The following is a 16494-nucleotide window of genomic DNA, read 5'->3' on the forward strand; positions in this document are numbered from 1 at the left end:
TTAAATTGCCCTAGGATATTTGCTTTGGAAGCCTTATCTCTAACTATCATCTAAAAATCTTTTTCTTCTTGAGAACTCTCAGGTCTCTGCCCTCCCTATGGATCAGGGTTTTTGTGGTGCAGGTTAGGGAGGAGGGGTGTGGAGATAGCTCCTCTCTGCCTCTGAGGAAGGCAGAGACAGATTCTGAGCCGATCATTCCCTTTCCCGCTACTCTCCCTGCGTATGTGTTTAGTCTGTAAGAAAGTAGGTTTCCATCCACCACTGGCTTTGTGACTGGAAGGAAAACAAACTTAACTCATAAATAGATGCCTTTCTGACTAATGCCATTGAATTTTTATCAGTTATAGCTCCTTTTGACAGGGTCTATTGAATTTTAAGGAAACTCTGTGATGCAAAGAATGTTTTTGTAGTTACCTGTTTTTCAAATCGCAGCCAGTTTCTGACCCTATGTTTTCCAAGTTTTTTGTAGTCGTGCCTACACAGATACATGTCTGGGAGGTTGTTCTTGGTTAAATAGTGGAGGTTGTCTGTGGGAATGTGGATGAAGCAGAACTCTGCCCTTATGTTTGTGGTTCACCAATCAGTTGTGAGTCTGCTGATACTTTGTAAAGGTTTTCTTTTTATATCATTAATTCCAGGTTTAGATTAATTACTTCAGTATGCATTGGTTTTTTGCTTGGATGTATGTTTGAAGGTGCTAGGTCCCCTGGAATTAGAGCTACAGACAGCTGTGAGCTGGCAAGTGGATGCTAGGAATTTAACCCTGGTCCTCTGGAAGAACAGTCAGTGCTCTTAACCGCTGAACCATCTCTCCAGCCCTAATTCCAGGTTTAGAGTACTAGATCCAAATATAAAGGCCTATAAACAAAGCTGCCTATTACCTTTAACACAGGGTGTATTAATAATATTAATGTAGCAATGCTTTCATTATTATAATAGCTTTGAAATTTTCATGGAAAATTTTATCCACTAAATTTCCTACAGTTAATCTCAACACAAAGCAAATGTTATTTATAGTTCTGAATTCTGTATAGAAGTGTATTTTGTGGTAGTTTCTTAAACATGCTCAGATTGTATCTTCTAAATGTGTGTATGTGTTTGAATGACTTTGACTTTTGATCTTTGCAGCTTGGGGTCTGGTTTTCTCTAGGCTGTGCCTACTTGGCCTTGGAAGACTATGGTGGATCTGCGAAGGCATTTCAGCGCTGTGTGACCCTAGAACCCGATGTAAGTTTGTTTTGCCCCCCTTCCCTGTTTCAGCTCCTTTGTCTTTAAGTTACCTGAATTGTGCTGCATTTAGAGTAGCTGGGCTAATTTTTTCTACTTACATTAGTATTTTACAGCCATCTGTGCTGTAATCTGCATTGATGCTCCATTAACTTTTTATTGACGGGTAATCTGCCCCTGTTAGGGCAGATCACTAGTATCCACTTATCAGTTGATGACATTTGCATCTTTTCTGCATTGGTGCATTTCTGAAATGCTTCTGCCACTAACATTTATTTGCCAGTGTTTGGTAGACTTGTGTTTCCTTTCCTCGAGTATATGCTAGTGAGCTGTTGGATCATGTGGACAAGTGTTAGAGGAACTGGCAGACTTTTCCAGAGGACCTTTTTAATATACTCGCCAGCACTGAATAAGGATTCCAGTTTCTCAACATCTTTGCCATCACTTGCTACTTTCTCTTGGGTAGTATCTCATGGCTTCAATATATATTTCTTAATGGATATTATTTGAATATTTTTGCATTTGTTTATTGGCTGATTTAGTGTCTTTGGGGAATGTTTACTCATATCCTTTTCCCATGTAAAAATTGTTCGTGATTGTTTAGTTGTAAGGATTCTTTTTGTATTCTAACTATAAGGTACCTTATGAATGGTAGATAATGCCCTTTTTTGTGTTTTTACTTTTTAATAAAAATTTATTCTGTGTATACAAATGTTCTGCCTGCATGTCTGTATGTGCACCATGTGTGTGCCTGGTGCTTGCATGCCGTAGAGGTCAGAGGAAGGCATGGGATCTCTGGCACTGGAGTTACACATGGTGTGAGCCTCACGTGGGTTCTGGGAATCAAACCTAAGTCCTCTGCAAGAGCAGCCAGTACTCTCAATTGCTGAGCCATCTCTCCAGCCCCTTCTCACTTTCTTCATAGTGCTCTTTAAAGTATAACAATTATGCATTTTATTTTATGTGTATGGATATCTTGCTAGCACATATATCTGTGCGTTTCATGCGTGCCTAGTGCCCATAGAGGCCAGAAGAGGGCGTCAGATCCCCTGGAGCTGGCATTAGAGACAATGGTGAGCTGCCATATTGGAATTAGAGATTGAGCCTGGGTCCTTTGCAAGAGCATCAAGTACTCTTAACTGCTGAGCCACCTCCCCAGCCCCTCTTTACTTTATTTTTAAGATCAACTTATTGTACATGCATCTGTGTTTGTGTATGAGTGTGCCTCTGTGTGTGGATGCATGCTTGTGTGCAAATGCCACAACACCTACCTGGAGGTCATGTGACAGCTTGTTGAAGCCAGTTCTCTGCTTCCACCACGAGTATCCAGGGATTGAACTGAGGTTGTCAGCTATGCCTTTACCGGCTGAGACATTTCTGACCATCATTTTATTATTTGTGTGTGTGTATGTGTGTGTGTGTGTGTGTGTGTGTGTGTGTGTGTTGTATGTATGGTATGTGTGAAGATCAGAGGACATCTCTCTGGAGTTGATTCTCTCCTATGAGTTCTAGAGATCCAGCTCAGGACCTCAGGCTTGTGTAGACTTTAACCTACTGAGCCATCTTGCTGACCCAAAACTTTAACATTTTTTTTTATTTGTTTGGTTTGAATTTTTGGAGACAAGGTCTTGTTATTGTCTGTGCTGTCCTGGATCTCACTATTCAGCTTAGGCTGGCTGAATGCTGGGATGACTGCATGGCCATGCCCAGTGATGACATCTTACTCATCTGTTCTTTTTCCTTTGTTTCTGATCCATCACCAAAGCTCATGACTGACCTCCGCACCCTCCCCCCTTTTTCTTTTGTTATTGGATCTTGAACTCAGGGTTATTGGGGGCTAGGTAACTGCTTGACCACTGAGCTATAATCTCAGTGCTGGTCCTACCTTTTCTTCTAAGAGTTTCGTAGTGTCAGCTCTAGACTACCTTAAGTTTTATAGCATAAGAAAGGGTTCAGTTTCATTATTTTGCATGTAGATACCAGTTAGATTTCATCAGCTATTGTCTCTGTGCTAAGCACCACTCACAGAAGCTTTGCAGGGAGGTGTAGGCATGGTGAGTATGGTCAGGCAGTGGCTGTGCACACCTTTAATCTCAACACTTGAGAGGCAGAGGCAGATGGATTTCTGAGTTCAAGGCCAGCCTGGTCTACAGGACAGCCAGGGCTACACAGAGAAATCCTGTCTTGAAAAACCAAAAAAAAAAAAAAAAAAAAAAAAGAAAGAAAGAAAGAGAGAAAGAGAATGATAAGCATGAACACCCAGATGGTTCTCTTTCACAGTTGCTTTGGCTGTTCAGGGCTCCTTAGTTTTCCATGTTGAATTTTAACATCAACTTCTGAAAAAAAAAAAAAAGAAAGAAAGAAAAAAAAGGTATCTGAGGTATTTCTAAGGGTTTCATTTCAGCAGTATGCCACCAGGAATGTGGAAAACCTAAATCTTGTTCTCTTTTCCTTCTTTTTCTACCAACCAAATGCCTGCCCTCCCTCCCTCCTTCCCTCTGTGCTTTTGTGTGTTGGGGGATAATGTGCATGGTGTGTCAGAGGACAGCCCTCATGTGGAGTTAATTTTTCTCCTTCTACCTCGCAGGTGTCAATGATCAAATGCAAGTCGTTAGGCTTGGCAGTGAGCACTTTGACCTGCTGAAGCACCTACATATTCTATGATAGAGAATTATTAGCCATAATATTACTGCATTTGGAATCAAAGCCAAGCCCTTGTGCATCTGACCATAATTCTTATTTCATTCTGTAAAGCATTGCTGTTAGTAGTTCACAAAAAAACTTACATGTAAATTATGAACAAACATTAAAGATTATGGTGGTGTTTCAGATGTTTGATACCATCCAAAATGGACTCTGTTCTTGGCCTTCTAAATCATCACGTTTAGCCTTTTCAGTATAACTATGGTTGGGTAGATCTCTCCCTCTGACTGTGTGTGTTGGGGAACATTACATGTAAGAGTGTATATGTACCTGTGCGTGAGTGTCTGGAGGCCATAAATTGGCATTGTTTGTTTCTCTGAGTCAGGGTCCCTCCCTGAGCCTGGAGCATGAGCTCGGAGACCCGGTTGCTGACTCCCAGTGCAGAGTTACAGGTACACCTCACTACACTCTGCTCTGCACATGGGCTCTGGGCTTCCGAGCTCAGGTTCTCTTGCTCGTGCAGTGAGTACTTTGCTCAGCCAGTGCCTTTGCAAGCCCTGCGGCTAGCTTTTATAAGCTAAATTAACTTTTTGGGGGTCTAATGAGAATAGAGATCATATTGATAAGAGGCATTTGCTTAATGGACCCCTGCTTTATCTTTCATCTCACAGGCACAGTAACTGTATCTTTGAAATAGTAACCAAATGTCACCTCCTTCACTCTCTTCCTTGTCCTCTTAGTGCAGTAGCATTTAAAGACTGCACTGTCAAATGAACAGTCTGGGCAGTTTTTAAAGTGAGATGTTGAAAACTCCATTGCCGCCAGCAGCTCCCTAATCTCCTCCCGCCTGTCGCCATGAACTCCTTCTCCTGTGTCCCTTAGTAGCTACGCTATAAGGTTTTCTTTATATGGTATTTTGTATCTTCGTATTAATTAAATTGTACACTAGATACTTATTCAGATTGCTTTGACTTGGAATATATTTCAGATTTTGTGTCCTGCTAGTTGTAATAGCAGGATTTCTTTTTAATGCCTTGTGTCATCAATAATGTGTGCATGCTTCATCCTGTTGAAGGGTCTTTGCATCATTTTACAGTAGTGTGAGTAACCCCGTTATTCACAGGAGATTTTACACAAATCTTTATGTGGACATAGTTTGTAAAAACCTGAATTGAGATTGCTTGATCGTGTTATAAGTACTTCTGGGTTTAAATTTTATTTTGGGAGGTAAGCTTTCTTGGACTGAGCTGAGTGTCATGGTTAGACCCTCAGAACTCTATTCCTGCTTGGCCAGACTAAACTGGGCACTGTGTGGCCTCCAGAATTTTCATTCAGCACAAAGCATTTTGACAGTCCCCCCCACCCCCCGCAAGGTCTCAGAACATTTTGTCATGTAGTAAAGCTTTTTGTCCAGCCTTGGACTTGGGGTGCTTACTGAACTTTCTAGAACTTGCTCTCGTACCTCTCTCCTATAGTGCTTAGCTGCAGATTCTAGCTGCCTTCTCAGCCCTGCAGCCTGGTCCCCTTTCTTCATCCCAGTGGGCTTGCTTGCTGTGATCGATGTCTGCCTGTCTATGTGGGAGCCCTGAGTGCATCTGTGGACAGAGGCCATGCTGACTGCTGACACACCTTAGTGCTCTCTCCCCTCCGGGGCCATTCCTGGGCTGCTGCTGTCTGACTCCCCAAACGGTTCTTATTTTGTCTACTTTGTAGATTTTTATGGTGAGAAGGCTAGCCAGTTACTAACTTTGCCACATCTGGAAGGGGCAGTCAGTACCATTTAATTTTAAAATCCTATGTGTGGCAGTTAGGAACTATATTTTATTAAAAAATAGAATAAAGTAAAATTCATAACATTCTTATTAGCATCAATATTTATCTTGATTTTACTTGAATATATAAAATAGACATATTAGTTAAATTACATTGTGAATTTCCAACTATTTTCTATGTCAAAACTTGAAAATAAAAATTTAACTGAACTGAGTCAGTGCTGTGATGGCTATGTCATTGGTTTAGGGCTATATCATTTTTTTGTAAGGCATAAAAATAAAGTTTAATTTGGCTTTATGCCTTTTTTCTTTCAAACACATTAAAAATTGTGATTTTTTTTTAAGAGTACATAACAGAGTAGGAAAATGGGTTATATTTTAGCATTAGCAAGTGTCTTACCTAAGAATATTCTCTAACTGGAGTGTCTGTTATTTTAGAATGCTGAGGCTTGGAACAATTTATCCACTTCCTATATTCGACTGAAGCAAAAGTAAGTACGTGAGACAAATGTGAAGAACTTCATTTTCCCTTAAAATTGTAAGGTTTCTCTACCTGAATACTTAAATCTGTGTCTAACTCTCTTTCCTATCCTTCCTTGTATGTAAGTTAGAATAGCTTAAGTATCCTTTGAATTCTAATTGTATAGTTATTTCTTGAAAACATTTAATGCATGATGAAGTATATATTATAAATATCTCTTGAAATTGGTATTTACTGCCAAAGTTTTTCACCCTACATTTCATTACATGATAAAAACAAACATACCTTTAGTTGGTCAACTCAACTGGTAGTTTTCTTATTAACTGTTTGTCTTAGAGATTTTTATAAAATGGAAATAGAACTCATCTTTTCTGGAGATGTAGATTTAAGAACTAAAACAATATTGCAAAAATTGATTAGTGATACAAGCTGTGTATGGTGACATGAGAGGAGAATGCAAAGGGAGCTGCGGTAGAGCGGGCGCCTGTCTGTGAGGGAGCTGCGGTAGAGGGGGCGCCTGCCCCGTCTGTGAGGGAGCTGCGGCAGAGCGGGCGCCTGTCTGTGAGGGAGCTGCGGTAGAGGGGGCGCCTGCCCCGTCTGTGAGGGAGCTGCGGTAGAGGGGGCGCCTGTCTGTTCACCTTTTGTGTGTCGGGAATTAGCCCTGTGGAGATCTCAGAAGAGAAGGTTTGTGATCCTGGTTCAAAGATGCTTGTCTAATACTGAAGCTAGGTTGGAAGGACCTGTGGAAAAAGAGGCCTTTTGGGCAAAGGAAGTGATGTGGCCGAATGTAGAGTGACACAAATGAGTGGATTATTTTAGGAGGTGGCAGTAAAATAATAGTCCAGCTGTGGAGTAGTGTGAGCTCTAACGGAAAGGAAGGAAAGAAAAGTAGGTTGTGCTTAGCTCACTGTGTCTCATCCCCTGATACATTGAAACCATCCTGTTGGGACTAGCCAGAGAGTTTGGTAGGGAACTCAACAGAGAAGTCTTTAGAGAGATTTCCAGGAGGCTGTGTATGAGGTCGGGTAGACAGGAAACTGGAAGCTGGGGTAAGCAGTCCAGACACTTAGTAACTAGAGTAGACTAAGAATCGGCAGGTGTCAACAGCAGCCCAGCCGGCTGTGAGAGTGAAGGGTAGATACGGGAGAGAGAGGAAGGATTGCAACTGCCAGAGCTTTAATGTCTGATGAGAGGGGGAGCTTCCCATTTGTACTTAGCCCTGCTTTCAGACTTGGTATGTGTTGCGAAGTCACAAAATATTCCTGAAGATACTAAGACCATTTTACATTGAAATCATGAAATGCTTCCGCTGCTGCTCTTGGATGTCAGTTTGTTCTACTGTTCTCTTAAAAATGCTGCTGTTATTGATTACAGTGGTTAGTGTTGATGTTTACTGGATACTGGCTCTCTAGGGCAGTTGGAATCGGTTACAGTGGGATCTATCTGGTCAGTGTTTTCTGAGATAATGTTGTATGTAGTGAGGCTCTTTTTTTAAAAGATTGATTTATTTCTACTCCATGTGTCTGAGTCTTTGCTTGTATGGATGTGTTCCATGTTCATGCCTGGTGCCCACAAAGGCTAGAAAAGGGCATTAGAACTCCTTGGAACTGGACTTACAGATGGTCTTGAGTACCATGTGAATGCTGGTAACAGAACCCAGGTCTTCTTCTAGAGCAGCCTGAGTTGTCCTCTTTCATTTATTTGCTGTGACTCTAGACATAAGCAATGTTTGATTCATGAAATTATTTCAGAGATAATTACTGTTCCCCCCATAACAATATTTATATCCTAAAATGGTTTCATCTGTTGTGTTGTGAGCACTGCAGTGCCCTTTCTCCTTTCTGTCTGATCTCCCCAGGTATCAGGGCCCTTGGAAACATTTCGTTCATAGTCTAGCTTCTCCAGTGTTCGTGCTGGACCAGTGAGACCGAGATGAAACTTCTTAGGAAAAAGCTATTCCTACCAACAGAGAAATGCAGACAGTTCATTTCAGTGTGTGTGTGCACGTGTGTGTAGAGGATGGGTGACAGCTCTGGGTGTTAGCTTCAGAAACAACCATCCGCCCCCTTTCAAACAGGGTTTCTCATTGGCCCAGAGCTCACAAATTAGGCTAAACTGACTGGTCAGTGAATCCCAGGGATCCTCTGGGCCCCACCTCCTCCAATTGAGATTATAAGTCGACATCGCCATACCCATTATTTTTTTGTTGTTGCTGTTATCAAATACTGTTTTTTTGTTGGAAATTTTCTTTATTTATGTTTCAAATGTTATTCCCTTTCCCAGTTCTCCCTTCTCCCAGAAACCCCTTATTCCATCCCCTCTCCCCTGCTTCTATGAGGGTGCTCCCCCACCCACCCACCGATTCTTGCCTCCCCACCCTCGAATTCCCATACACTGGGGCATTGAGCCTTCACAGGACCAAGGGCCTCTCCTCCCATTGATGCTTGACAAGGCCATCCTCTGCTACATATGCAGTTGGAGCCATGGGTCCCTCCATGTGTACTCCTTGGTTGGTGGTTTAGTCCCTGGGAGCTCTAGGGGTGGGGGTGGGGGTCTGGTTAGTTGATATTATTGTTCTTCCTATGGGGTTGCAAACTCCTTCAGTCCTTTCTCTTAACTCCTCCATTGCTGACCCCATTGGAGACCCCATGCTCAATCCAATGGTTGGCTGCAAGAATCCACCTCTGTATTTGTCAGGCTCTGGCAGAGCCTCTCAGGAGACAGCAATATTAGGCTCCTATCAGCATGCACTTCTTGGCATCCACAATAGTGTCTGGCATACCCATTATTTTTATGTCGGGGATCAAACCCAGATTCTTGTGCTTATAAGATGAATGCTTTGTAGATAAAGCCAGCTCCCTACTTACCCCCTCATTTAAAGTTTTGGGCTCAGGAACCTGTGATTGGGGACACACAGGTATCCTGTATCATTGATTGTTGCCTGTCAAATTGCTCTCCAAGAAGATGACTTGATTCCCACTCCTTTGTAAGTAGGAGAATGGAGGAATCTCAATACTTGCTCTTACAAGAGAAACAAGTGGTAAGAGATAAAGAAAGGAGGAGACAGTCCATACAAACAATCCATTTGCGTTTTGAAAGCTACTTCTTTTTTTTTTTTCCATTTTTGAAATTTCTTTTTATTTTTACAAGGACGGGTCCTTTAGTAGTTCTTTAAGTTATGTTCAGTCAATACTACCTCAGTCTTTGTACATTTAAATGTGTTTGATTTTTCATTTCTTTTTGAGTGGCAAGTTTAGCTGGTTATGAAAGTTTAGGCTATCTTCACTTGACATGTTGGTATTACTTATTTTATTGTTTTCTATCATCTTGTTGCTGATGAAATACCTCCTGTTTTCCAGTAGTTACTCTTTTTTAAATATTAGGATACCTTCATGTTTTTTAATTTTACTTTATATGTGTATATTGCTTAGAATATTCTGTATACCTTTTTTAGACCAAAGAGTTTGAATCTTTGCTTTGTTCTGAAAAATGTTCAGCTACCATCTTTGATACATAGCATCCTGCCATTCCTGTACTCTGGAATTTCTATCAGATTTATATCTAAGTTTTATTCTTTCCTCTGTTTCCTCATTCTTTTTTTTTTTTTAATCTGCATTTTGGCAAGCTCCTCAGTATTCTTTTTCAATTCACCAGTTTTCTCTTGAGTTACATTTAATGTGGTATTAGGCACATGCTGAGTGCTGATTGTTCTTCTGTTGTTGTCTTGTCCCTGGGCATGTTTTGAAACAAATATGTTCAAAGACTTAGTAGATTACTTCTTTTGTTTTTTTTAAAAAAAAAGCATACAAAGAATAAGGTTTCATTATGGAACTTTTCAAACAAAATTAGTTTTTGTTATTCCTCTCTCTACTCTGCCCTTCCCTCTCTGTTTGTCCAGGTATCTGCCTTTATACTTGAATGTCATGTGTGTCCTTTTGCACACATCTCCCACTCTGCCTACCTAACACCTCTTGTTCCTCTCTGATGGACTCCTAGTTTTGATAGATTACTTAACAGTAGCGCAGGGTCTGGAGAGATGGGTCAGTGAAGAATGCACTGGCTGCTTGCTCTTCCAGAGGACCTGGGTTCAATTTCTAGTGCTCACATGGCAGTCCACAGCCATCTGTAACTCCAGTTTCAGGAGATCTGATCCCTTCTGTTGGCCTCCACATGCATCAGATATGTTCATGGTGCACAGACATATAGATAGGCACATAAAATAACAAAAAATTTATTCAAAAAGTTGACCTTAAATTTAATAATTTTATGTCCTGTTGGGTAATGTTGTTTACTGTCCTATCTTTGTATAGATTTTCCCTGCCCCAAGTTGTAGGATTTATTTTATAGATTTATTTAGAGTGGAGGAGATTTTTGTTTTATTTTGACCTCATGTTCTCCCTGGCCACTGCCCTGCTTCCCACTATTTGTGTTGAGAGATTGCAGCCTTACTTGGCGGTTTACTCTAGGTTGAAGTCTGGAACTTGGATCTACTGTTTCTTGGGGGCAGTGTTGAAGTTGATGTCTTGTTAAAATGTTCTTGTTAGTAGGAAATAAATCAAGGAAGACATATTAACATAGGGTACTATGTGTTCCTCAGATCATTATTGAACTGTATGGTGGTTTTGTGTTATTTGGGCATCTGATTCCCAAGTGATGTATTTATACAAGATGGAAGAGAAGTGCCTTAGGGTTTTACTGCTGTGAACAGACAACATGACCAATGCAAGTCTTGTAAAGGACAACATTTACATGGGGCTGGCTTACAGGTTCAGAGGTTAGTCCATTATCATCAAAGCAGGAGCATGGCAGCATCCAGGCAGGCATGGTGGAGGCAGAGCTGAGTAGGAGAATACTGAGTTCTGGGCAGCTAGGATGAGGGTCTTACAGTCCACACCCACAGTGACATACCTGCTCCAACAGGGCCACATCTTCTAATAGTGCCACTCCCTGGGCCCGAGATATTCAAACCATAACAAATAGCTATTCACATTCATGTTCATATGTGGTTAGCCATGATTTGTCCTAACTGGAAAGACTTGGTTGTTCATTTCTTTGAAATTTAACCTTCCACAGAGTCAAAGCTTTTAGAACGTTACAGGAAGCTCTCAAGTGTAACTACGAACACTGGCAAATCTGGGAAAACTACATTCTCACCAGCACTGATGTTGGGGAGTTTGGGGAAGCCATCAAAGCTTACCACCGGCTCCTGGACCTCAGAGACAAATACAAAGATGTTCAGGTAGGTAACATTTTGTTATTTTAGTTTGGGTTTTGTACTGAACCTCTATTCTGTGATATAAGTTGTTTTCTTTACTGTGAAACATGTGTAGTATATGTAAACAGCATTTTTGTTCTTTAGTTAGTTTTTCCAGTTACTTATAGTTAGTGGCATTTCAACGTTAACTGTCTTGGTGCCATCACACACAGTATTGCTGCAGCTCAGGTACACCAATCTGACTGACGTACAGTTTACATGCATACTGTCAACGTACAGAGATGAAGTAGAAAGTTCTTTGCACTACTTACTACTCTGGGTAACTCATGCCCTCTGTGGTTTGTAATAGTAGGAGTAAATTCTGTATGTATTCATGTAGTGTTTGCTACGTTCTTTCTGAGGGTTGTTTACAACACTTAAAGACATAGTCGTTTTGGTTATGAAGTTATTGTTAAAGAAAGCATTGGAGATTTGCATCCACTGTGTTTGGTATCTAATAGAATTAAGCAAACAAGACCTTTTGGGCTGAATTATGATAGAAATGGTGTACAAAGAGAAAATACTCAAGGGCTTATGGGTTATGAATTGAGAAGTCTGGAAAAGTACTTAACTCCTCAGGCCTTGTAGCAGTCAACATAAGCTATTTAAAGTGACTGATTGGAAATGACCAAGACAGTATAGAGCACACACAGATGTCACATCAATATATGATAATTCCTTGTGAATCTCATGACATAAATATCTCAGTTCCAAATAGAGCTTATCAAGTCCTGCATTAATGCCCTATGTTTAGCTCATTATGTGTCTTGAAAGCACAGCTGGCCGAGTTAACTTTAAGGCTTGGGTTTACTGGGAAAATCTATAACTTCAAATAAAACTACCCACATGGAAGAGAGGTACAAACTTTCTGCTTGTTCTCTTTCTTTTTCTCTTCTTCCACCATCTTTTCTTTATAAATGTTGTTCATTGTAGAAAGAAGGGATGACATTTTTTAGAGTATAGAAATTGCTTTAAATGCAAGCCTGTGTTAAGCCAGTCTGATACCATTTTTCTGTTGTCATTTGCTTTTAATTTGTTACTCATCCACGTTCTTTCTGGTGTGAGTGGGATTGCTCTTCTAGTCTGTCCCTCAACCCTCAGTAATACCCCTATCCACAAACAACTAGTATCATTGGCTCTCTGGCTTGCCTTTGAGGATCCAGGAAAGGTCCTGACCATTCATGCTTGACACCAAGAGGAGATAGTTCTATAAGGAGAATCTAAGTGGCCCAGTCTAGAGCCTTCCCTTGTAATAGATTAGGAGCTGGACTTGTGTGGTGGGTGGAATGTAAGCACAAAAGGTGGGAACCTTTTCTCTTTTCTTTGCTACTCACCCTTCCCTGTGTTCTAAGGAATAGTGGGCAGGTCAGATGGAATGAGGTAAAGTCATGACTCACATTTTTCACTGTGTTGGATACTATTCTGGTACTTTGCATGTATTAGCTCATTTAAAAATTCTCACCACAACTGTGTGGCATGCATTTATGCTATTGTAGGATATATGTGACAATGGAAAGTATGTGTATATGTATCTCCACTCCCTATCACTTTTCTAATTTTAAAGGAACTGATAGTTTAGATAAAATCGCCTTTTAAAGATTATTTTGAAAATACATTTCTTTTATGTCATAAAGAGTTATGGAGTCACTATGGTAATGCTGATTTTCATTTACTGTGGTCTACTAATTATGCTAAAACAGAGATAAGTATTTCAGAAAAAGACAAGAAAATACAGAACTGTTGTTCAGAAAGAAACAGGTTCTGTCTAGATGATTCCTGTCTCCTGCAACTGTAGTAGCTGAATGGACTTGTCATGTTCGCATTTCTTTCCTAACCTATCACCAGTGTTGGAGCCTTGTTATTCATGTGTAGACAGTTCTGTCATGGTCGGGAGTGTATGGGTGACAGGAAATGGGAGCCACAGTGGTAGGTTTTAACAAAAGCACTCTTGAGAGTAATTGTTGGATTCTAAAGATAAAACTCTCGAGTTATGTATTTGGCATGTTCTATATCACATCAAAATCCCTGGAATTATAAAACATTAACTTAGCCATGCTTCAGGAACCTTTCTCAAGTAGCAGTAAAAGGACCTAGGAAGCATATTTTAGGAGTATCTTTAAGCGTGTTTCAGAAAAGGAACAAAAGTCCTAACCATAACTGTCCCAGCACACATTGACATGTTTTAACTCTTGTCCTGTGGTGCTGAGAATTGAACCCAGGGCCTTGCACATGCCAGACAAGAACTCAACCGTTGAGTCACATCTCCAGCTTTTATCTTAAGTGGATTTAAAAAATAAAAATAAAAAACATGTTCTAGTGGTCATATTAGTAACTTCTCACTTCTCTAATCAAATAATTTTCTTTCTTTTCATGGGAGGTGGGGTAGGGGCCGGGGGACAAGGTCTCTCTACCTAGCCCTGGCTATCCCATAACTCACTATGTAAACCAGTCTAGCCTTGAGCCAACCTCCTGAGTGTTGGGATTAAAGTCCTGGCTTCATGCAAAATTTTCAACCATAGCTGAATTGTGTTGGTTTCTGTTTACAATCTTCTAATCCTGTGTGTGTCTGAGCACATTGTCTAATATGAACTTCTGTGAAAATGTAGTTGTTAGCTAGATAAAATTATTATACTTTATTTACATTCATGGCCAGTTAACATTTTAATAAACTTTTTCTCTCATTATTCCTTTGTTTCTCAATATTAGAGTGTAAAACAAACATTCTCTCATATAGTGACATTTTATCTAAACATGAATATTTTAAAATTTATTTTATTTGTATGGTATTTCACTTGCATGTATGTCTTTGTACATGTATGCAGTACCCATTTAGGCTAGAAGAGGGTATTGGATCACCTGGAACTGGAGTTTCAGATAGCCGTTAGCCTCCATGTGGCTTCTGGGAATTGAGCTTGGGTCATCTGGAAGAACAACCGGTGCTCCTAACCACTCAGCCGTCTCTACAGCCCATACGCGTGAATATATTTTAATAAATTTAAATTAGTTTCATCCAAAGTTGAATGTTTTTTGGAACAACCAAGGGTAGCCTTTGGGTTTTAAGACTGCCCCCTGCAGTCCCACTAAGTGCACTGGAGACAAAGCAGTTCTGTAAAATGTGCATGAGGCATGTAGAGAACATGATGTGCTCTGCAGGTGTCAGATGTGACATACGTTGGCTTGATATGCACCTGTGGACCTACTGGGAGATAGTCATTTCTGATAGCCTGTACCATTGCAGCACACTGAGAATGCCATTTCTAGATAACCGGCAACTTGCTCAGGCTAGGCTGCTCTCATTAGCACCTCATTGATTCTCAGACATTCAGCCATAGCAATAATGTGGGAAGACCATGTCTCTTTTTGCATCTTACAGAAGCCCTGTGAAGGAATGGCTCTCTGTAGAAATATCATACAATTCTAATGCTCTGGTAAGTTCTGCAGCTGTGGCAGGATCTCTTTGCAGTGCCTGGGTTATCACTGGCACAGCATTTTGTGACTAGCAATAGGCTTTGGCTATCTAGCTTCATGACACACTATCAGCATGCATGACAGCAGCCAATGAATGTCTCTTCCTTCCTGTGTCCTTTTGGTGCTTGTGATGGTTTGTATACGCTTTGGCTAGGGAGTGGCACTATTAGGAGGTGTGGCCTTGTTGGAGTGGTGTGTCACTGTGGGTGTGGGCTTTAATACCCTAGCCCTAGCTGCCTGGAAGTCAGTATTCTGCTAGCAGCCTTCAGATGAAGATGTAGAACTCTCAGCTCCTCCTGTACCATGCCTGCCTAGACGCTGCCATGTTCTTGCCTTGATGATAATGGACTGAACCTCTGAACCTGTAAGTCAGCCCCAACTAAATGTTGTCCTTATAAGAGTTGCCTTGGTCATGGTGTCTGTTTACAGCAATAAAACCCTGACTAAGACAGTGCTCCTAACCCTTATACCTTTTTATAGATATGGATTGTAGTGATTTAATTTTTTTCCCATTGTGAATATATAAAGTATATAAATGTATATTTATGTTAATACAGACAATGATATAAACTAGAGAGAGAGTATCCTGGTTTTTTTCTCTTAGTATTTGTAAAAGGAGTAAGTGGATTGAGTGTATTACCTGTATATATTGTTGTTGTTGTTTTCTTCAATTTTATTTTGAGTGAAATATTAGATTGGTAAAACTTGGGAACAGCATTCTGTAATGACACTACTTTTCTAACATCTGTACTTTATAACATCTGTGCTTACATATATATTCTTACTTAGTGGTCATGGAACCTGACTTTGTGTTCGTTAGTCTTTATTCAGTTTCCAGGTTCTATTCTAATGAAAAGTGAACAGCCAGGTGCACAAGTCCTTGTGCAGTTGCTGCTTCCCCTGGGCACGTTCTGTGGTCCACATTTCTTCCTGGTTTCTTGTTTTTAGTCTTATTCTTGGTAAGTTGGCAGGCATTTGGAAAAGGAATTTAAGTTTTATATATTAACATCTTATCTGTTTGGGGGAGTAACACATACTGAGTGGTTAATATGTTCTTGCCACTTAACACAGGTCATCTTTATAGAGCACATAGTATACTAAAGATTCTTCAAGGTGCAGACTATTGCAGTGGGGCCCAGAAAGTGGATATGGTTAGTGGGAATTGAAGGATAGCATCACATGGAAGTGTGCCTTAGTGTCTGAGGGAAGATTTATGTGAGGTACGATGTTTCCTCATGAGATTAATATGCATGTGAATTGTTTCTAATAAAGTTTTCTTAACTGAGGTGTCAGTTAATAAATAATCCCCATGTAATAAGACAGGGAGATTTTTAGCTTCATACATTGACTGTTATATATTCTAATATAACCCAACTCCCATTTCTGTCACTGCAGAGTCCTCTTATGTTCCATTTTAGTCACTTCAGCCACCACCCTTTCCCCAAGTAAGAAACAAGCTTGAGATTTCTGTCACCACAGCTCACTCTCACTTTTCTCGAGTATCCCATACCGATCCTGTGTAGCTGTGTACTGGTGGTACCGATCCTGTGTAACTGTGTACTGGTGATACCGATCCTGTGTAACTGTGTACTGGTGGTACCAATCCTGTGTAGCTGTGTACTGGTGGTACCGATCCTGTGTAGCTGTGT

The 16494-nt window shown here is 40.5% G+C and overlaps 1 protein-coding gene across 1 annotated transcript in view; it reads left to right on the plus strand.

The window, feature by feature from the left end:
• Ttc27 (tetratricopeptide repeat domain 27) overlaps window positions 1–16494 on the plus strand; it is a gene marked incomplete at its 5' end in the record, with an annotated part of 78795 nt that overhangs the window by 42560 nt on the left and 19741 nt on the right. Inside the window, 3 exons of the mRNA XM_028773440.1 lie at window positions 1129–1227; window positions 6081–6133; window positions 11197–11362. Of these exons, the coding sequence (XP_028629273.1) occupies window positions 1129–1227; window positions 6081–6133; window positions 11197–11362 (318 nt within the window). The remainder of the gene's footprint in view (window positions 1–1128; window positions 1228–6080; window positions 6134–11196; window positions 11363–16494) is intronic.

This window comes from Grammomys surdaster, unplaced genomic scaffold, assembly GCF_004785775.1.
Source record: "Grammomys surdaster isolate TR1022 unplaced genomic scaffold, NIH_TR_1.0 227, whole genome shotgun sequence".
Taxonomy (NCBI): domain Eukaryota; kingdom Metazoa; phylum Chordata; class Mammalia; order Rodentia; family Muridae; genus Grammomys; species Grammomys surdaster.